Source organism: Schistocerca gregaria, chromosome 5 (assembly GCF_023897955.1).
Source record: "Schistocerca gregaria isolate iqSchGreg1 chromosome 5, iqSchGreg1.2, whole genome shotgun sequence".
NCBI lineage: Eukaryota > Metazoa > Arthropoda > Insecta > Orthoptera > Acrididae > Schistocerca > Schistocerca gregaria.
The window spans coordinates 386,218,930-386,242,746 of NC_064924.1; the positions used below are offsets into that span (position 1 = coordinate 386,218,930).

At 40.8% G+C, this 23,817-nt stretch overlaps 1 protein-coding gene across 2 annotated transcripts in view; it reads left to right on the top strand.

Moving 5' to 3' along the window:
• LOC126273040 (heterogeneous nuclear ribonucleoprotein L) overlaps positions 1–23,817 on the top strand; it is a 172,188-nt gene that overhangs the window by 88,004 nt on the left and 60,367 nt on the right. For both annotated transcript variants that reach the window (XM_049976434.1, XM_049976435.1), the window contains exon 6: positions 21,231–21,294. In XM_049976434.1, the coding sequence (XP_049832391.1) occupies positions 21,231–21,294 (64 nt within the window). The remainder of the gene's footprint in view (positions 1–21,230; positions 21,295–23,817) is intronic.

Below are 23,817 nucleotides of genomic sequence, written 5' to 3' on the forward strand. Positions count from 1 at the left end.
TTGATTAAATAAATTAGATAGCTTTAATACAGTGAGCAGAACTACAAAAGTAATGCATAACGGCATTTAACATTACATTGTGATGTATTTTGATTTTACGGTATTCAGTATTACAGAATTATGGTTCGTGAGTCACAGAAGGATGGACGCAGATTAAAATCTGTTAAGCCCAAACGTTAACGGAATTTATTTTCAAAAGAGAAGAATAAACGTTTGCACACATTCTTGACTCAGCACCTTGAAAGGACAGCTGCTTGTCTTCGCTGTGGAGGATATTGCTGTTGGGGTAACGTCTTTTAAATTCTTTGGCAAAAAATAGTCTTGTAAATTCCTGGATTGGACAGACAGATCGTTGAGCAGGATGCTGCACTGCACGTCTTACCTCAAGGCGGAAGCAATAAGGTGCATTACCAGCGAAAAGCGAAAATAGTCTCTCAAATCTAAACGAATCTTCAGTCGTGCATTGTCCTTCGAATCTCCGAGAAATCATGTGTTTCAATTACTGGAACGTATCCAGTCTATCCACGAATGATTGCATTGCCTTGCGTTGTGGGAAATGTTTCATGTCTTGCAGCTGATTATTCTACAGTATTAATTTTTATCAGTGTCATGCTGTTGTTCCTGAGAAAACAACTGCATCATGTCATCTGTGTGCCTGGTGATGTAATGACGTTCCAATAAACGTTTTCCCAGCTCATAAATGTGTGTGATATGGTATTAAGCTCCTTACTTGGCTTTAAACGATACGAAAAGTAGGGAAATCCCCATTTGGCATTGAACGAGTTTCTGTATTCTGTCTTGGACAAGGCCATAGATGAAATAGTTCCCCTAATACAGAACGCAAATTTAACTTAGCGCAAGTAGTATTGTCAGCAAACTGCTTAGCGTCGGACAAAGCTAGTTTTCAGCTTTAGCGACGTCCGGCTGCAGCATTCATTGTGTTCTTCCTAATCGCTGCTGGGTTCAGAAGCAGGAGCGCGGCCGGAGCGTTAGCGCTCGCGCAGCGCTGTTGGGTCAGGCCTTTTCTAACGCCTATAGTCACCGTAAACATTTCTGCGCGAACTAGTACGAAACCTACAAAGTGCTGTAGTCGACACTGGTCGTATCAAACGCCGCGTGCAAAAAATGACAATGCGACGTCTAGTGTATCCAGACATACAGTTTGGACGGGGAAACGTGTAAAAGTTAAAGTCGTCTCTGACCCATGAACATTGATAGCTAGTCAGTCTGTAGTTTACGGGGCAAGTAAAGTTAATTCCTTCAACGTAACAGCGAGAGAGAGATAGAAAGAATCCAGCAAATACAGTGAGTGTAATCGTAATTGTTAGCCACTACAAACACGCAAGAAAATAGGCATTGCAGCTGCCATTGTTAATAATACATATCACGAAAATAGAGTAGACGTTTCGAAGAGTAAAAATATGAAGCTAGTTGCTAACATTGAAACCGATCAAGAATCTGACAGCGAATACCAGTTGGTTAGGAAGACTGGCGATCAAAAGTTGGTGATAGTGTAGCTTAAAAGTTCAACTTACCGGAATTGTTCTATGCGCAAATGTTCATGCAGGGAAAGTCTAGCTTGGGGTTTGGATAAGGCCCCTAAGAAATAGATTAACAGGAGTTATACATGGATATCAGCCGAATCGGGCACTGAAATGAGTTCATTGGCGACAAAATTCTTACCGGACTTTTACTGGGGCCCGTATTTTCTGCTTTACGCGACCGGCCACCTTAAGTGTCCATCCGAGCAAATTTTCCGTTCGACCCATCCGCACTGAACTGATCTTAACCCTGTGGTGCATGAATATAACTGCAGTGGGCAACTTTTAATCGTCAATTCTCTGGCGTTTTCAATCAGTCATGAGGCTGAAAATGTATGCAGGAGGACACAACACTATAATTAAATTGTTTAATCTTGGCGGTCTGTGCATGCCTGCCCAGACGCGGGAGATTGCTGCGTTGCCAGTTGTACGCGCCAAGGGAAGCAACGCCATAGTAAAGTTCGTAAACTTAAGTTTGGGGGGGGGGGGCCGGGCGCTGTTTATGAAGTAAAGCCACCACGGCCGCATTAACCCTTTCGCTGCTACAGAGACGTGTTCCCCGCATTCCGCGATGTGCGCTGTCTTGTCATCATTGCACTGCTCGCGTGTGCAGACACATGGTGTTTAGACTGCTTTGACACACTTTCATTCGATTTCAGAAAAACTATTTGTCCCAGTAATTCTTTACACATCTTCTTGACTGATACCTTCCCCCCATAAACAGCTGCATTGAACATAGAAACAAAATTGTCATTGTGCAGCATTAGATGTAGTAAACAATTTCACAAAATTTTGAAGAGGTGAAAGTCCATAACGTATACTTCAATATGGTCGATTTTAGTTGCTACTAGAAATTTCAAAAAATTATTCAAACGAATAAAATTCATGATTTAAGACTTCGATATTGTTTCTAAATAAAGAAAATTTTAAGCACCGAACAAGGTTTGAACTCGCAACCTATCAAGACATTGCTTTTGTTCAATTAATTTATTACTGAACGTTTCTAAAACTGAAGACACTCGTCCGTGCTATGCACTGCAGTCGAGCTCTGGCAACGTCGTTCCCTGTTCATTGGCTGTGTTTTATGACGTCAGATGCGCAGAACGAACCTAAACTTGGCCGCCGTCATAAATGACGCGCACTTTAGTAGCGAGTGCCCACTGCAGTGAACTGTGTGCATTTACCGCCTCAGGACTGATTGAAAATGCAAAAGAAGCAACCATTAAGTTATCCACTGTAGTAGACACTGAGCCACAGGGTTAATGGCCATCAAGCCGTATCGATTTATGTATTTGTGGTGTCTGGTTCGTTTGCGTAGAGCGGGAAATCCCAGTTAGACTCGCTGCGACAAAAATTTTACTTTCTCGCTATTGAATTAAATTGCTGCCGATCAGAACCTCATTCCATCATGTATATGTACCGCTGTGGGTGAAGAAGAGTGACTTCTTTCGCAGATGTCCGAAAAGGGAAACACCACACGTACGTATCATTTGATGGGTTGCAAGGTTTAAATTGCACTATCTTGGCTCAACAGTAGTAAAAAAATGTAACTTCGCAATGAAGTAACACTGTTAATGAAAACCATGAAAGACGGTCTACAGACACGCTTCTTTCGGATGACTAGCTCGGGACATACTGTGATTGAGCTTCTATCTATACTGCCAACTGTGGCCATCCCTCCTGGATGCACACATTACCTTAATGCGCTATTTGAGTGTACCTCGTCGCCGAGGGATTGTTCCGTATGTTTGGCACAATCTGGTCCGTTTAAAGTAGGGATTCATAAAAGTCCGCCTACTGTGATACGCAACTTGGTTTCTGGCGTTTTGTACTCTGGACACTTTAATTGCCGTAATCTTTTGTAAAGAACTACCAATAATTTTTTTAAACTCTGACTGAGTATGTGGAAGACTCAGTGCATTGTAATTGGCGATGTCAAATATGGTATACATATCTATAATATAGTTGGATTTTAGGGAAACCAGAGTAATTCCTAACGTGAAATTGTCCGATGATATGCCTATTTGCATCTTCTGTTATGGACAGCTTCATTCGTACTACTAGAGAACAGGACAAGATAAGATTAAAATACCTACGTTATGCATTGCAGGACGATGGTTGAAATATCTCCAGGCATCCAGATTCATATAGCCCGTATTTACCGCAAATTGTCCTAAATGAACACTGCTGATTTTCTTAATCGATTAGAGCGTATGCTCAGACTCCTACGCTTTCTGCCGACGGGACGTTATCCTTCCTCGTTATCGAAGTGGATTGTGAATATAACTAGTGCATTAAAATAATCAGGAAAGCTGGTGAAACTCATGCGTTGGTGGGTAACCGTACCTCTTGCGGAGATATGAGAATAACGGACGCACTTACAGATTGTTGATTGTACCCAGTCAGGCTGTGTTACTATTGAAGATGCAAGGCACCTGCGTAGTTCGGAGGGGTAGGAAAGAGGCATTGCCAGATTCACCAGTCGGATTGTGAAATGTGCTTGGTAAGACTTGTTGCCTGCAAAAGCCAAATCAGTAATTTGCAAATAGATTTCAAATTCTCTTAGGACTGGAACTTCAAATTACGGATTTGCCTTTCGCAGGGCTACAGCTTTTAACAAAAGTTTCACAGTCCAACTAGTTAATTTCCCAACAATTCTCTCCTCCCTCGCATAAACTTAGAGCATATACTCTCCTGGAAACTGAAATAAGAACACCGTGAATTCATTGTCCCGGGTAGGGGAAACTTTGACACATTCCTGGGATCAGATACATCACATGATCACACTGGCAGAACCACAGGCACATAGACACAGGCAACAGATCATGCACAATGTCGGCACTAGTACAGTGTATATCCACCTTTCGCAGCAATGCAGGCTGCTATTCTCCCATGGAGACGATCGTAGAGATGCTGGATGCCATGCCATGCCATTTCCACCTGGCGCCTCAGTTGGACCAGCGTGCGTGCTGGACGTGCAGACCGCGTGAGACGACGCTTCATCCAGTCCCAAACATGCTCAATGGGGGACAGATCCGGAGATCTTGCTGGCCAGGGTAGTTGACTTACACCTTCTAGAGCACGTTGGGTGGCACAGGATACATGCGGACGTGCATTGTCCTGTTGGAACAGCAAGTTCCCTTGCCGGTCTAGGAATGGTAGAACGATGGGTTCGATGACGGTTTGAATGTACCGTGCACTATTCAGTGCCCCCTCGACGATCACCAGAGGTGTACGGCCAGTGTAGGAGATCGCCCCCCCACACCATGATGCCGGGTGTTGGCCCTGTGTGCCTCGGTCGTATGCAGTCTTGATTGTGGCGCTCACCTGCACGGCGCCAAACATGCATACGACCATCATTGGCGCCACGGCAGAAGCGACTCTCATCGCTGAAGACGACACGTCTCCATTCGTCCCTCCATTCACGCCTGTCGCGACACCACTGGAGGCGGGCTGCACGATATTGGGGCGTGAGCGGAAGACGGCCTAACGGTGTACGGGACCGTAGCCCAGCTTCATGGAGACTGTTGCGAAAGGTCCTCGCGGATACCCCAGGAGCAACAGTGTCCCTAATTTGCTGGGAAGTGGCGGTGCGGTCCCCTACGGCACTGCGTAGGATCCACGTGTTGAGCAATTCGGCGGTACGTCCACCCGGCCTCCCGCATGCCCACTATACGCCCTCGCTCAAAGTCCGTCAACTGCACATACGGTTCACGTCCACGCTGTCGCGGCATGCTACCAGTGTTAAAGACTGCGATGGAGCTCTGTATGCCACGGCAAGCTGGCTGACACTGACGGCGGCGGTGCACAAATGCTGCGCAGCTAGCGCCATTCAACGGCCAACACCGAGTTCCTGATGTGTCCGCTGTCCCGTGCGTGTGATCATTGCTTGCACAGCCCTCTCGCAGTGTCCGGAGCAAGTATGGTGGGTCTGACACACCGGTGTCAATGTGTTCTTTTTTCCATTTCCAGGAGTGTATTTGAGCGATGCACAAATGTTTCACCATTATTCGCGTTTTGTATAGTTGGCTCGAGACACATTAATCCTAATTGTCTGTAGAGGCCGATCAGAGCAAACCTGGCGTATTGAATGTGAAAAATTACACTACATCTTGAAACTCTGAAAGGAAGCAGCCAATTTTCCTTCGCCGAAAATAAAACACTTGTTTCGAACTTATCGTTGTGGTCGTAAATCGTGTCTAGGAACTGCAGGTCTTCTAAGAATATCATCCTCTTCTATAGAGAGAGCGCGAGTAGCCCTGAACCGGCCTACAAATAGTAACATATCGGTCACTATTTGTTCACTAGTAATGACTGTTACCGATATGTTCATAACATTACCTGTACCCGTGCATATTCCTGTAAGTAACGGTGCTTGAAGACCCGTTCATAAGAGGGACGCAAAATATTTTTGAAGTGGAATTTTTAAATTGATTGCAGACCTAATTTTTTTGGTGCTAGGATTCAGATTGTCCTTTAAAATGGTGGTACACACATGGTGGTACATTGTACCTTCTATGAAATTGTAATTTTCCAACACATGCAGCACACACAAATCAGGGAGCCACTACTGTGTTTAACCGTTGGCACAAGGTTGCGTGGTGACACTCCGCATTCTTCTTACGCCGCACCATTCGCCTGCCATCCTACCCGAATAAGTTATATTTATCTATTCCAGAGGCATTCCTTTGCGAATGTATGTTCCATTGCAGAATAAAGACGTTTCTCTAGATTCTGTTCACTGAACCAAAATTTCTTGCGCGCTACGCGGCCGTGATACCCATACGTTTAGAAGGTATTTCTGATTGTGTCGGCACATACCCTTCTTTCCCCTAGTCTCTAACTCCCCAGCCGACCTAGCTGATTTTAGTTTTCTTCTTTATTTCCCTCACGATAGATCTCACGTGTGCATTAGTCAGTGTGAGGGCGTCCGGCTCGTGGTTGGTTTCTAACTGATTTTGATGAGCAATCCCGTAATATTTGCGCACATTATGTAAGCACAGAAGAAATTTCTTTCGATCAGCGTCGTCTCGCTACCCTTACGGTCCATGGCGCTAATTGCACTGTGTCTGCGCCTTTTTGAACCACAACAGGCGATAGATTGCGCGCAGTGGTTGAACTACGACGCTGATCCAGAATTTCGTTATGTTCAGTTGGACAAATACTTTTATGAACTAACTCTTGTATTACATTTTCTATTTTGGTAACCTGCCGATTTGGATATGTTTCTTTCTTGCTTTTCAACAAATATGACGTACCGAGGTAGTTCGTAAATGACTGGCTCCTTAGATTTTGTGTAAATTTCTTTTCATGTTAAACAGACTTTGTTCTCTAAAAGATTTGCATCTAGGCGAATACTTTCTGGACTCACTGTATATACTTCGTTCATCGTTACAAAAAATCTGACATAATCAAACACAAACGTGATGTTTGTCAGCAGCTGTAGCTATCGTACGTTGGTGGTGGTAACGCATTTGGAGATTCAAAGTATGTATTAAATAACTTGGTATTATGTCATTCTAAATGAAACACTCTTAAGATATTCTAATGTATTAACAGCCATCAACGTTTTTCATAATTACACTTAAACTACGTAATTTTTATTTAAAAAATAGAGTAGAGTATCAGTGTCTCTGTAAACGCTACTTGTACTTAGATTGTCGCACTCTTAATTACTATTGTGAAAATGACACTGCCCACTGCTTCGTAGCGAAAAACATGCTTGGAACTCCGTTAAAATGGTGAAAAATCTTATTTTTCACAAGATGAAAATGAATATTGGCTTTGAAGTTTGTAGAAAAACGCCATTTAGTAAATATAAGGATGTCGTGCGAAGGAAATGCTTGCCGCAATTGCTAGTCTTGTTATTGTTATTCGAGTAATGAGTTGGAGGACGGTTCGAAACTCTCTCTGGTCATTAACTAGGTTTTTTCGTTAAGTTTGAATACATAAATCGTTGAAATATGGAAACCATATGTATGCTAGTTAACACACACTTAAACCATTTTTCATGGAAAACGCACGACCTGTTTTCCCAATTACGTATCTCACGCAAAATGCCGGCTTCTGATTGCAGATATGATTCTCAGTTATTGATATTATAAGAAATATTGTTAAGAAAACACTACACATAGCAAAGTTAAAGGATTTGTCGCTAGAAATGACACATTTAGGTTGCCAGGCATACTGGAACAAAAGCCGAAGCTTTTTGACACGTCCCTGAAGTACGCTGGCGGTAGGCAGAGCAGCACGTCATAAGTAAGATTCGTATGGTGAAATCCCAGCAATTTGTTTTTGAATCACACATAGCTCATACAGAAACATTCTATTAGTCAGGAATTTTCATTAGTCGTTTTTAATTACCGTGCCTTACAACGTCGAAGAGGTCGAGAGCATGTTAACGTTTTCCGTCTGGTCACCTAAGAGGCATATTGCCTACGATTTGCCATTTTCTGTTTTAAAATTAAATGCCATTAGAAGGTATATTGTTTCTTTCGCATTTTACGTCTGAACTGAAACGTCACACCACTGTAAGTTAGTTGTACCAGTTGGCTGAGCGTTGTTGTCAGTTACATGCAGCGGTAAAGCTGGTGGTCATATCATCGCACAGTTGGTTTAAGTATAACGCACAACATAAACCGTGTCCTTATTATAGTACTTGACTGTACTCGACAGCTTGCTTCCGCTCCACGCGAAAGAATACTTACTGGAAGGTTTACATCAGATTTATACCGACGATGGAATGTCATAGATCAGTGTCGCGGCTTGTCGCCCGTTACAACGGGCGACGTTCGAATTAAGCTATATTTGAATCTTGTCGCTGTAGCACGGAAGACACGGACAGCGACAACAGGTGAGTATTCGGTGAGAAACGTGATTATTGCACAGCTTGATAGCTTCGCTTGTTCGAACTGGATTTCTTGTCTTTATTCGTGCTCATTATGTGCTGCGTGTAACTATGGAAATGACGGCACGACATTTTTATTTAATCATTCTCGAGCTGCTATTCGTATCTGCGGACAGGTCGCGCGCCGCGCGTCTACTATAAACCCGATATAAACAAATACAAACGCGATGATTGGTCACAAGCCGCAGCGCACGTATTTTGTTTTTATGCTCTTGGTAGTAGGTTCTACTTACGTACTACGTACCTTTTACTAAGTAATGATAAACAAAACTTTAATACATTCAAATGAATTAACAACCATCAACGTTTTTCTCACTCATGCATTAGCTGCATAGTTTGTATTTCAAAAATCTCGTACAGTCACAACCTCTGCAGCTAAGTTCAGATTGTCGCGCTGTTAATGCGCAGTATGAAACTGGCTGAGGCTGGCTTCTATTCCGTAGTCAAACGCGCGCGGAACACGATTAAAAATTACAAAGAAATAGGCTGTTATCAAAGTTTTTATAAGTGTACGAGATAATCGGCTTTCAAGTTTTCCAAGTGTTGTATACAATGCAATTAATAGACAACCACATTGAATTTGTGGCACAGTCGGTAGCGTAACGGAATATTATGGAAGAGAGGATATTCGTGCGTTCGTTCAAATCACCCCAGTAGCAGTTTTTTTTTTTCTCTTTCAATTTGCAATCCCTACATCTTGTATTTTTATGAATAATGCACGTCGTCTTAAATCTGATTACAATTGGACGCAAAATTCCTTTTTCTATTTCAAATACAAATTCTTAATTGTTGATCTTTTATGAAAGACTGTTCATAACAGTTGTTTTAAAAAAACATGGCAATTTAAGGCAAAAATGAAAAACGAAATGCTCTTTATTTGGACTGTGACCATCGTTTTGTTCCACGGAGGTAGATAAATATCGTAGAAACATGAAAAATAGCAGCTTAACACACCATATAAATGCTGCAGTTTTACATTTGCTGCTGTACCATTGCAATTTGAACCCAACAGAACTGATCGGGAGCCAAGACTGTTAAGCTGCCAGATATACTGGAACCAACGCAAGCAGCTTTTTCATACGTCACTGCCGGACACTGGCGGAATATAGAACGGTTAGTTATAAAAGAGAAAATGCTGCGCCTGGTTGGCCTCGTGTATTATTAGGCTTGTTATCAACGTAGCAGGTGACACTTCCAGAACTGAAATGTGTTTCTCGGATTAGGAAAAGGGAGGTAAGAGATTGCCAAACAAGTCTGTAAAGTAATACCTTCAGTGGTTTCAGTATTTAACTACACGGTGAAATCCTTCAGTACACTTTTACGTTAACACACTGCTTATGCACCCTGGCGTTAAGTCGGGAATTTTTATCATTCTTGTTTTTTAATACAATAGTACCGAAAAACTATAACGTCTTGCGGTTTTCGTCTAAGAAGAGAATTGCGGGAGATTTGCAGTGTAGTATTTCATTCTGCTTAACAATTAAATGACATTCGAAGCTATATTGCTCCACTGGTCGTCTCTCTTTACGTGTAAACTGTAGCTGGCCACGTCACCGGCCAGTGCTGTTACGTGAGCTAGTAAAGCTGTTGTCCCACATTATCGTACTTGACAGTACTCAACACAGCTTGGCTGCAGTCCCACGTGAAACGGAAATCCAATGAGGATCCAGCAAACGCGTAAAAATACATAGTGCAATGTTTACACAAGGTTTATTATTATGGTTGACGGATTATACCTTTCCTGCGCGTTGGGAAAAAGTGGTCGTAAAAATCATATTTCAGAAACTGTTTAAAATATGGAAGAAAGATTTTTGCAAGTGACAGAACACTAAGAGGACGTATTTTGCCGCATAATTTAACGCTCCAAACGTTTTGGTCAAATGTTTGACCCCGGATGAAAACAAGACTACCTATAAATTACACAATGGGCTTTTATAATTATTTTCATAGCCAAACGAAGAGTAAAAATGAGCAAACGGTGTATCATATTGATCAATGTGAGGGCTCTTTTATACAAATATTTAATTACGTGGGAATACTATCGTAAAATCCAGTCCGGTGCTAGAGGTCTCATTGACCAAGGCACGTCATGCATTATCCATTTACTCCATCCGCTGGGCGGTGTTAACTATGTGGCATACTTTGTGACAGTTTCCCAGTCATGTAAACATATCGCTGCTGCAACGCAAACCGAAAGCAGTCCAGTATTAAGCTTCATTGTGTATCTGTTCAGCACTGCAGTAAGATGCCGTGTAGAGGCGCACAGCACTTCGATAGGATAATGACTCTGTACTCCAGCAGTGTCTCTGTGTCTTCTAAGATGCAACGTCAACCTAATGCATTGAGCACACGCACCAGACACGAATGCGATTGAGCATACATGGGACCTTTTGAAGGTGGTCATTGTACAGTCCGAATCCACCTGATAATATTTAAGACATCACTGAAGCTGTCATTGAGGAAGGAGACGTCATAACCCAAGATAAAGTTGGTCCTCATACAGAGCATGCCTTGCAGAATGCAAGAATTCATCGTGTGTGGGGAGGATATACTCACTACTAAAGACTTAAGGGAGAGCCTGCTTCGTTCTGTAATGATTTTTTGTAATTAGCGAGAATCATTCGTTTTCAGAAGAAATTGTTTACTTTGTTAATAAAGTAGTGCACTGCAAGAAATTGTTGTAAAGTCATTGACATTTCAACCTTTCGTTTAACGATATTAACAACTTCTGTTGTGTACATTGTTGTGATATTACGAGGCTTCCTTCGAATAAAGTATTAAATTCATGTTTCAAGGATGTAAGACGCTGGGAAGGCAAAAGATATGTCCGTAAGCTCGTGCTTTCAGAATATATCTTGAGGAAAAAAGAAACTTTTTTTTGTGAAATTGTTTGTCTAAACGAAATCAATTCGAGGAACATTTGAAATATCTTGAAATGATGCTCAAAATATGTATGGCAATTGAAGTTTTAGATTATTGATATACTTCGCATTGATTACTGATGAATTATGTTGCCAACAGTCAAAAATTAAAAATTCATGATTGTTCAGTGTGTTATTAGGAATTTGTTTTTGATATCCTGGTATATGTGTGTATTCACTTAAAATATCAAGTACCTTGGCACGAACTCAAAAAATTACTTTTGAGAAGCAATGTGAAGAGCAGCATAGATAAAAAGTATTTCAAAGGTTATAAGATTATAGTTGAGTCAGTTCAGTAGCCGAACCCAACCCCAAAGACGCTAGCGCTACATCACGGACACCAGGGAAAAGTCCCTCATTTTTTCATCCTTAACGTTAGACATTGTTCCGCGTGTATCTGCTGTTGGAAATTCGAAAACTCGTGTTTCACGCGAGAATCCCTAACCGTTATTTGAGGAAGTAGTTGAACACCTCTGCCTATCTGCGCATATTCTAAGAATTTGTCTGGTGATCTTCATAGTAGATCATATTAATTATAAAATTATCTACGAAGATAAACTGTGTAAATTTCATGCGCGGCGCTCCTGTGTCCCCGTATTTTCCTAAGTTTTTGTTGCCTTTACTCGTGAGCTGCAGTATTCTACAGAAACGGCTGTAGCAAGCAGTCATCCTGTGGCTGGAGTTTGTCACTAGCAAGCAGGACGCTAGATCGTATCTCCCAATGCTGCCGCTTATAGGTGGACTGACTCGTGTCAAGATGTCCCACTCGACAAATCGCCTTTGTCGCTTACATAGGACGCGGCCTAAAAGTAGGGTCTGCTACAACTTCAAAGCCGACGTCGCCCGAAACCACAAAATAAAAAGTTGACTTTATCAGTGACTCGACGAATAACCCACTGATTCTGACCTTCCACAGTAAAGTGAGTCAATCAACTTACCTCCTGTATATCGCTCATGAGAGAAGAAATATCATCCCTATGCGATGTAGTAACAAAAGTTTTTCAACAAACGGAAAACAAAAACCTTCCCTGGCTCCTACCACTCACCCTGCTGATCAACTGTGGTGAATAACATGCCAAACAATGAAACCAACTTCGCTTTTTAAGTGTTAATGGTTTTAACCAGAAAACACACGGCACCTGTCAACAAGAGAGAATACACATACTCACTATTGCGGAAGACCTGATCTGTTGTGTGTCTCGACACAGTACCACCCAGGATAGCTACAGTTAGATTAAAACAAGTGCACATATCATACCAAGAGGTGTGGCTGTCTGGCTCCATCTGTTCCAACAAGCACCATTCATAACAAGTCATTAATTTTGTACTTTCTAAGAGGAGTCTTATCCTGGGTCACCGTAAAGCCAGGAATATCACGGTCGGCGATCACAATACCAAGGCTACCGAAGTACATCGCTTATAGAACTATCAAACCAATCAAATTCGTTAGCTGAGACGAGAGAGGTCGTAAAGGCACTCGTTGAAGTTGCAACATTCTCTTACAAAGAACTACTTGAGTGCAAGGTCGCAAAAGGCCTGTGTTTACGGCACTCGACGCCCCACATACTGCTTCGACAATACTGGCTGGCAACAGGTAGCGGGATTGGAGGTATCCAGTGGTGAGCACACGAGGCTACAGAGTGCACTTAAACTGCTTAGTGAAAGAGTAACTCCCAACATTTTGTAGTGCTGGTTGGGATGACACAAAGCAGAGCAATGGCACCGATAAACAAAGCAAACATTGCATTATATCTACAACAGTTGTTGAATTTGATATCTCGTCAGAAAGGAACCTGAGGAACTTCGCAGACTTAGAAGTAGCAGACGAAATATTAGCGTTTCTGCAAGATGTCAATAGAATGTGTTGCCTTGCACAATAGACTGTGCATTAGTACAGTGATGACTATACATACTTAACAAATAAAGTGACATTGAAACAGTTTTTCGAGCCTTGTAGTTCCTTGTCGGACAGGAAGCCACCAATCCCGTCTCCAGCGAACCGTAGTAAAGGGCAGTCGTTGTCCAAAAAGCGGGCATTATACGTCATACGTATATAGAAGATTCTGTGCTGCATAGAAAGAAAGAAAAACCCGTAATGTACACGAGAAACTATGGATATTCAAGGGAGGACAAGGCGCACTTTCTTACCAAAACGTGTTTCGTGCGTTTCAAGGCTGCTCGATATATTTTTACAGGATGTCCATTCTAGTGACGTACTACGTTATGCAAATAATATTGCGTGCGACATAGGTTACAGTGATGTTAAGGGAAGTCGGAAGTGTTTGTCTCATTTCAAACAGTAATTTGACGATGCACAGCAAACTTCGGAATCGACCCGAAAATTTGTAGCGCAGATGAACTTCTCGTGCGCTTGATCTTGTAAGGACAGTAGGAGATTTTACCCCACAGCAAGGAAGAGTGGGGAAAATGAGCGTAAGAGAACTGTGTGGTATGAGCACTGCTTTTGGCCAATAGTTGGTAGAAATAACTTGCTTTTGCTTCATTCGATGTACGTGGTGCAAGTTAATGGTTTGTTTGGAAGCTTCCTGGAATATCAACGATGTCTATTTTGTATGTTGATCATGCACCTCCCGGACACTTTTTCCGTCGCCATCACGATGCTAAGTCATTAACAGGTAACATTGTTTGTCACAATTGTTAACACAATCCTTTGATTAGCTTTATTAAGACCTGGCACTCAAGGGGCTTTTTTTTTAGATGAGAGGAATTACTATAGTTTACGATCTCCATTGGAACTTGGCTTAATGAATAAACTGTGGCGTTGAAACTGCTATAGAATTGCGAACAGGATTACTTTTACTGTAAACTGAAAGTAATTGGAAGAAACAATACATCGGGAATATTTTCGGTTTTTACTTTTCACTATGTTTCCTGCGATATTAATGTCAGTTTGAATGTGTGAGTTAGTTTTCACATGTTACCAGCGTAATCAGGGGTAAGCGGGAATGAATGTCATCTTAAAGGCCACATTAAGACCGCTACTATGCTCTTAGTTACGTGTGCAACTGTAATCATCTTTTTCTTAGCTTTCGCAATAACGAGAGTCCACATTCGTTTCAGTTGTAAGTTGAATGTATGCCATCGTAAACCACTTTCCCATGGTGCGAGTGACACGATCTTGACAACTCGCTGTCGCTACCTCTGACAGTTTGCCAAAGTGGCAAGTGTAATTTAGAGTTCCTTGGCAACTGGCTTCCCTTGGCTGCGCCTCACACGCTGTTATTCACCCGACCTACCACAGTTTCCAGATGATTCACGTTTAAAGACCGCACAGTTCCTAGTTTCTTGGTCGAATCATACCAGACGTTTCCCCACTTAAACCTGGCTTCCTTTTTGTGCGTGCGCCTTAGCCTGTGTCTTGTGCTGTGGGCAATATGCTGTTTAGCTCAGTGTGAGGTAAAGCCCTCCAACCCATAATCACGAAGAGAGTACTTTGTAAGACGAACTGCTCCGAGGACCGCTAAAACAGAACGGGCCGTTATAACACAAAGGAAGTGTCCCGGCGAATTTACGGTGCTGGCAGGCAGCCACAGAGAGAGCATTCGGCGTCTGGCGTTCAGGCCGGGTCCAGGCATGACGAGCCTCTCCTTCCGCCTGCCGGCCGGTTAGCTTAGCTGGTGGGCCAGAGTATATTTACCCACGCCTTGCCGCAATCCTCTTTGTCGCCTAACCACAATTCTCTGTCCTGAAAAAAATGCCCCCCCTCTTTTATCTTTTCCTCCGCCTCCCCTCCCTCTCACCCATCGGAGCGTTGTATATAAAGTTTACTGTGTGTAGGTTTTTGTGATTTTTAAATTGTAACAAGGGATCTGCCAGTGTAGGGAAATTAAGTAAAACTGTGACGTACAGCAGAATCAGGTTTCATAAGTTAGCATTGATACAAACCGTAAAATTCACGCTTTAATAATATAGTTCCCGCATGTTCAAAAGCACCAAATCGACACAGAATGAGTTTTACGATATCCTGCAAAATTATCAGGCAGCTTCTCACGTTTAAATACAATGAGTTTAAACACTGTCGTTGATCGGAATGATGAAATGTTTCTAAAACTGTGGTGAGTCCACATTTTCGCCTTGCTTGCGTAGGATTCCGTAATTCGCAGCATGCAGAGCGATGGTGTGTGACAGATGTTAGAAAGATAAAGCTAGTGCTTGTATCTTGGCAGTGATGTGTAGCTTAGTTTAACGTTAGAGATTTTATTGCTTTGAACTTAAGACATTTGGGCCACGGAAACTATTTCATGGGTTCCTACAGTCGTTTGTCACAGATGGTAACGACGTGAAAGAGTAAAAAATATAGTTATAACAACGTAATCTCAAAAGACCGAAGTTCTACTAGAGACTAACCCTCTCCTTTCCGGGTGTGAAGAAAAGATAGTTTAAAAAATTATAACTGAGGGGAGCGAGCGGGCCGTCCTCTTAAGTGAGGCTGCGGCCAGTGCATTCTTGATACATAGATTTCTCCGCACTAATTTATAAGCTGCAAGGCATCTTTCATGAATGCCTTTGGATATGGTTTGTGCTGTAAATCAAGATTAAATAGACAATAAGATTATTGTAGTGGTGGAACAGAACGCAATTTCGAAGCCAAGCGGCTGCAAATATCTGTAAAATATTGCTCTTTAATTTGCACTGTATTCAACGCTTGAAACGTCAGGCTCGTAAGAAATAACATGATCCGTTATTGTTGAAGTATTAACGAAATTTTCATTTTCGGCGATTTATCCGGCATTTGTGTAAATAGAATTTGGCGAACGCACTTAATCGTGGTAATGATGTTGTATCTACCATGAATTCGTGAAAGGTAAAGTGGCGTTTCCTGTAATATGTGGATTACGTTTTAATCCGTGACGTGGCTACATTTATTTTGTATTCCTACCTGGTGAAAAATGGTTCAGATGGCTCTGAGCACTATGGGACTTAACATTAAACCTAACTAACCCAAGCACATCACACACACCCATGCCAGAGGCAGAATTCGAACCTGCTACCGTAGTAGTCACGCGGTTCCGGGCTGAAGCTCCTAGAACCGCACGGCCACCGCGGCCGACACTGGAGGAAAAAAAGCTCTTTAACCGGGACTTAATAAACTTAAAGGTAAATTATGACGAATACTAATATTACATTGTTTGTGAACGAACGTGAGCTGCTGTACCCAATAGCATACTGTTACTTTTAAGTTTTTAAATAAAATTTGCCGTAGCCCAAAGAAACACAAAATTCGGTACGTGACTGTTGGATGTGTTGTTCAAAATTTTCATTATTGGCTCATCGTTTTTTGAAGAAAACGATATGATAGTCTCTTCTGAGCTTTATGTGCTGGTGATGGAATAGTAGTTTCTCACTCCGAACTTCAAGGAATGGATTTGGGGAAGTTGCGGTACCAACAAGACGGCGCCACGGTATGAAAACAATGACCCTTGCTCGAACCCTGCCTCAACCGTCTCAAGTGAGGATTGAACTTTTGTGGCCATCACGCTCGACACACCCATTGGCGACTCTTGTCGTGGCTGTCTTAATTGGTTTATACTAGTTTTCTTCGGATTATAGGTGAGCTGTAGAACAATATTCGTGCTGCTATTGCCAACATAAGACACATGATTGATAAAGTGGACCGAAACTTCAGATTTCGACTCTCCAAATGCGTTGAGCAGAACAGCGCTCACCTTTCAAAACCTAATGAAATAAGACTTTCAATGTACCACCATGTAAAGAGGAGTTAATGGATACCTCCAGTATTTCGCTTATTAGTTTTTTAAATATGGAAGTTCTTGCGCCGCACCATGTACCAAAAGACAAATAATAATATTCTCATAAAAACCAAACACGAAGGAAGGTACCTGTCTGCTGAAGGTCTTTCGCAATTTCTAGTTTTTCTCCGATTTCGTAGCTCCTTAGTTAGTGTAATGGACGAAACCCTGTTGTCGGCAGTGATGTTAAAATTAGTTCCAGCAGTAAGGTTGCAGAGCCGGAGTACAGCCTATTTTGGAATATACAATTTTCTTCTTTGGCTGAGGTTTCTCCATCGCTGCGTTTGACACTATATGTATCAGTCATGAAAAATAGTTCATTCGTGCATCATTAAGCCAATCCTTGCTAGGCTTTTTTTGGCATCTACATCCTAAATTTACATATTGCTCGAAATCCAATGAGCAATTCATCTGTGCATGCATATTCCCAGATTCAATACGTTTCTTGGCAGTTCTCAACCAACTTCTGAAATATCCATGAAATAGCTGCTGTTCTACCAGATTTTTTCTTTGATATTGTACTGGCACTGTCGAAACGAAGGCAAGCAAAAATTACTCCCTTCACGAAAATTATGCACCAAATATCTCTTGATCCGTATCATCTGTTGAGAACATTGCTTCTAAGTTTTAATAGCCTGTTTTCTACGTAGCTAAAAAGAACAAACTCTTGTGAATGCTTTCAGTTCTGTAAGATTTAATCGATTCCCAGTCTGGTGTGGATGCTTCAGTCTCTCACTTCTTGCACTCTGTTGGTGTTACACTTGTGAAAATCATTTCCTATAAGTCTTCCTCTTAATTATATGAAAAAAAAACTTTTCCCTTCATCAACTACCTCGCCAAATGTGTAATGAGTACCTCCTTGTTCGGATGCTTGTTGCATCCCTTCTTACAGCACTCTATCCATTTGTCCATAGTAATAAACGTTCATTATTTCCTGTTGATGCATCATGCTCTACTTTCAGAGAAAAGAGCATTTTCTATGATGGACCCTTAGATTTGCACGATCACCACCTTCAGTTTCTGTATTACTATAAAAATTACTTACCAGTTTTGGACCATAAGTCTGCATCGACCACGATACCAGTCATCTAAAAGAAATTATAATCCAATTCTAAAGTGGGAACCCAACCTAGGATGTAAGATATATTTTATCCCAGCCCATACTCAAAGCAGTAAAATTTCTCTCTAAACATCTCAAAGAATACCACTATCACAACGATAAACAACCGTTTGGAAGCAAGGGAGAGGAGCTACTGTTGGATGATTGATTGCAACATGTGCACGAGACTGGGGTAGATGATACGCAAAGTTCAAGGTTACATGTTAACTACGTTCACGCTTTGTTCATCATTATTGAGCACTCGCGTGCGTTTATTGTTGGCAGCGTATAATAAATACAGGTAGAGATTTGCACAGTTGTATGTGGCATTTATTACAACCGATCGCTCATTGTGTTCAGCTAGACTCCTGTGGAGTGAAATGTATAACTTTCTGAAAGCTCGTATTAACAGGGATGCTTTTCTAATGAAACAAGCGAGAAAGTTTAGCTCTTAAAATCGTATTGGCATTTTCCATCTTTCACACCTTAAAACTGTCTCGTTTATTATTTTCGCACCGTAAAGAAATTTCCTTTTGCTCATCATTCATATTTAAGAATATGCTAATTTTCGTTTAACAGTCGCTGTAACATTTTTCTTGAAATTGCCGAATTGTGACTGTTTCGGCGTGATCTCGGCGGTATTAACTATGATGAAAGTGTAATGTGAAAACATTTGCTTTGGCATCAAGTTCAGTTTCTCCTGACACCGGTACGTAGATTGAGAATGGAACAGGAGTTACAGAATTAGTCCAAAACGTTACCCAACTACCGGGATGCTGTGCGAGTGAGTCATCCACAGGGAAGAGGAACCTTGCGCGTGGCTGTACTATCTATAGCGTCCTAGGAAGGTTTATATAAAGAACATTAACGACGTTAAATTAAAAGTTAATGAGCGGTATTCAGAGACCCAAAACACGCTTGGGCTGACGACACTGCTTCTGAAATGTAACGTTACTAATGAGGCTATTCATTTTATTTTTTGCAAGTCGTCTTATATCGTTAGTTCAACTTCTAAACAGCTGCCTCTCGCACTATCGTTGCGTGACAGTTTTCGTAAGACTGTTCGGCATGACCCACAAATAAATCAGTGATAGAATATTAGTTTCATCTTAATATCTGAAACGATTGGCAATCCAAATCCTTCATATTAGATTGTTGTGAAGAATCCAAAAAATGTCTTGTTCGCGGTGTAATTTGCCCGGAGACTGGTTCTAGAGACTCAAAACGTTTTATGCTTGCTTCTTAGGGCAGTGTGAACTTAAGTCATTATAGCTGCGCCTACATTTTTCTTTCTTGATAAAGATTCCCAGACATTTGATTGCGTGTGTATATAGGATATAACACTCGAAGACGAAATATTGTATTCAAAATCTATCACTGTACGACACTATAGTAAAGGAAATATTCAAACACTTAATGAAAAACGTTGTTCAGAGCACCTGAAGCTAGTGAAATTTGAGATATGCCATTGTTCCGTACAACTTCAAGTAAGACAACTATAATGCTGCAAAAACTGTTGAAGTTACACAAATCTGGAGATGCAGAACTAAAAAAAGAATGTGTAAGATGAAGTTCCTAAATCATCGAGCAGAGTAATATGGATGTTAGCACCTAATACATGATCACTTTAGAGATGACAGTAAAAGGGCAGTGATTGCAAATGAACAGGTAAGAAGTGCAACCAGAGGCGAAATATGGCAAGAATAATTGGACAAAATTATAGCTACTCTGAAGAAATTAAGCTAGTTGAATAGGAGAATATAGTTAAAGATGGTGATGATGCGGTAAGTTCAATCTTTGCACGATGCTGCAGATGAATGCTCCTGTTGATGAAATAAGAGGAACTCGTAGAGGCATCTAGGCTAAATGGTAGGGCAGAAAAAGTAAAGCTCTGAATTACATGTGCAGTACTAGAGAAGTTCCATCAGAAATTCAAAAGAATTGAAGTATTTCGCTTCCAAAGGAAGTAATGGATAAATGTGAAAATGAACATGCTGTCAGTCTAGTATTACGTACGGGAAAGCGAAGGAGAGGGATAAGGACAGGCTCGGTGGTTTCGGGAGTACTTGGGCACTCGAAACAATTTTAACATTTCTGCTAATAAAAGTAAAAGTTAAAGAAAAACATGGAAATATTTACTGCATTGTAGGCTTGTTAGGTATTCATATTGGCAGAAAACCTTAGAGATCGTAAATGCTTAACATTTGTCAGATATTGCGCACGCCTTAATGGCGCTGTTTCTGTATTTTTATCTCTGAAATGTATTTTCAGCTATTAAGTTCTTATTAAATCTTAAACGTAAATCATCAGAATTTTAAGGTAGTCGCGATTAAGTATCTTATCGCTCTATAATTCATAACAGGAAACTGACCAAAAAGCTTGATTTAGCCAAAAGATTGACAAAATCAACTGAATCTTAGTTCACAAACATGTACCGAAAGTAATTTGCCCACTTCTGTATCCTTCTTTATCACTCTTAAACAAAACTTTCGCAGTTTTTAATTTTATTATGTTTTTAAATGTTTCAAGTGACACACTTGAAAAAGTTAACTAGCATTAGCATATACTAGATTACGATGGATTAAAATTTGTCTGTGAACATCTAGTCTACTTGACAGCTACATGGTTAGTGTATATGTTGTTGTTAAATAAGCAAAGACTAAAGGGGAATACAGGGTACTTCTCATATTTCCATTACCTCATCCTTAAATTGAACAATAGCTCTCAAAGAACAATTTTGAAATCGATAGTAGGATCAAAGTGAAGGCGTAAATCGAAAGATCGGCAATGGTGGTAAGACAAATTTCTATCGAGTAAAAGTATTAAGTTGTATTGTCCTTCTCATTACTCAGGAACGAAAATAATTTTAGTAGAAGACAATAGAGAACATTACTCCAAACACACAGAGCAAATCTTCTGCATAAATACAATTACCTGCATTGTCAGTATTTATGTTAGTTGTTAAATGTTCACATGGTTGTTCTGTTACAGCCAACTAAACTGAATGTTTACAAGAATGATGCAGAAAGCTGGGATTACACCAATCCAAATGTTGGTAAGTCAGCAGTTAACGTACTTACAGTGTGGTCAAACATTGAGATTGAGTAAATGTTGAGCTTAAGACCATTAACGAAATTATGTTTAACAATTGTCTCCCTGCAAAAAATGAGTAAATTACATCCCACTATTGATGTTCCTGTTTCCATTTAATTTTGCACTTGGAAGGAGACTGAAACTACTCATCACGGATTTAGTACAGATTAATGACATATGCAGGGCGTGGCCAGAAAGAAAGAGTTTGACAATATAGCCCGTCAGACGCGGGGAGGGCGAGACATAGTTTCATATTAGCGTACTTTTCAGGCAGCGGTCGAATCGGCGGAAATAATACAGAACGGTGATCAGAGGACCCTGGAATCCAGACCCTCTGTGGAGACTTTATTTCTATTGTCGTTATTTATACTGCAGATAATACTGGGCATATTATTTTCATAAAATGCATGACAGGGAAAATTTGGGATTGCAAATTGCTAGGAAGGGACTGTAAGGCGCATAAGAGAACTTCGTATACAAAATCAGATTCCCTTATTTTTTACTGTTTTACACATTCTGGGATTTTCGTCGTGAAAACGGGGAAACTTATTTTACGCGTGCAGCTGACAGGGGAGCTCGAAGGTCAGAATGAAACAGAACGGGAGTTCTGTGCACTACAACCCCGTCTTGGAACGTTACTTGCAGAGACCTCGTGGACGCTGCAAGTACAACCCATTTTCAAAACTATTTGTCATCGCAAGTTTTCCTTTGCCTTTTCATGCGTTTTATGAAGATATGAATGAATAAAACATATTTAGTAATATTCGGTCTTATTTTCAGTGCAAGTAAAGGAGAATTGAAAATAAAAATAAGTTTCCTCATAGGGAAATACACGTAAATACACTCGTTTACCATTCTGTACTAGGTTCACTGCGCCAGCTGTTGCCTGGAAACTACGCTTACATAAACTGCTAACGTCTCTTCCGACGTGTGCCAAAAAAATATTATCTAAACGCTTGATCATTGGAGCTTGTATTCTGCCACTTTAATTTGTGGTGAAGCACTGCATATGTTGCTAATTGGGATGATGATGTTGACGAGTAGGCTCGGTCGCCACGGTAGTAAGTACTTAGTTTCGTGTACAGTGAGGTATCTATTCCCCATCAGATTTGTGGTAGGTTTGATTTCTTTTTCTGGAACTAACATTTAGGGGTAAGTACCATATGATGCATTCTAATTCCTCGCCGCTTACAGACAAATCATATACTGGAACACTCCATAGTTCGGACACATGGCTCTTTCATTTTAAGGATGGGCGATAAAAACATCAGTAATACCGCAATTTTTATGATTTAGGAGGTTGTTGCTGACTCTAGCTAAATTGTAGTGCCCAGCTATTAAATCATTATTCAGACGGCCAGATTAGTATTACTTCTATAAAATGAAAGTTAAAATTTGATGACGCTATATATACAATGGTTCACAGTTGTTAATTTTAAAACTTTTGTCCACAGCTAGTATTTGTTTCAAAATGAAATAATTTTGCCTTATGCTGTATCTTACTGTTAAAAAATGGATTTCACTGGCCATCATTGTCTCTTTAAAGTAAATCTTTAATTTTATTAAAGTGTGCAATTTCAGTAGAGTTTTCAGTGTCTTTCAAAGTTGCAATTAGTTTACATTTGATTCTGAGTTTTATTGCATGTATATGCTTGCTCTTCAAGCTACTAATATCAGCTATCAAGTAAAAAACAGCAAACCTTTAACAGTGGCTGTTTCATCCCATTTTGCATAGTCCCTGGAATAATTTAAATGAGTAACAAGAATGCAATTTAGAACCACAAAAAATAATTTAGTTTCTAAACTACCATAATGCGTTCTGGATTCTTCTACTACATAGACTTTAATCCTTCCAACTTGGTTATCCGATTTTTCGCGTTGCACTGGTATTTATGTAAGACCGTTATTTTCACTACTTTGTTGGCTGCCTAAAGTCTGCGGAATCTGTATTGCTGTGCAATACAGAGTTAGACAGTTGCAAACCTTTGCAAAGTTGCTATTGTCAAGCAGTAAGTTTTGATGAATCAGCCGAGAGAAGTCGTAACTGGTACTGGTAATTGTTTCTTGATTGGTGCAAGTAGAGGAGTAAATGTTTCTTTTCTGGCAAGTTTTCCATAAACTTGCTGCTCCTCTGAGTACAAGCACGAGATAATGAGAGCAGTGTTTGGAGTTGACCCCTGCCAAGTGGCAAGCCCCCGGCCACATGCTGCATCGATCTTCCAGGCCCGCCAATGGGGGGGGGGGGGGGGTGTAGCTGCTGGCCCCAGCGCACGAGTCTCACCCCACAGACAGAAGTTCTGGCCAAAGGCTGGACTGGATTTTAATATTACGGGCAGTAATAATTTTAGAAATATTGATTTTTTTCTTTGCCTGCCTGTAATTTAATTTTTTAAATGAACAGGTCATTATATGAAAATGAGTTGTTATTTAGAATAAATAAATCATCTTTCCTTGTGTCGGAATAAGTGAAATGTCAACGAGAGCA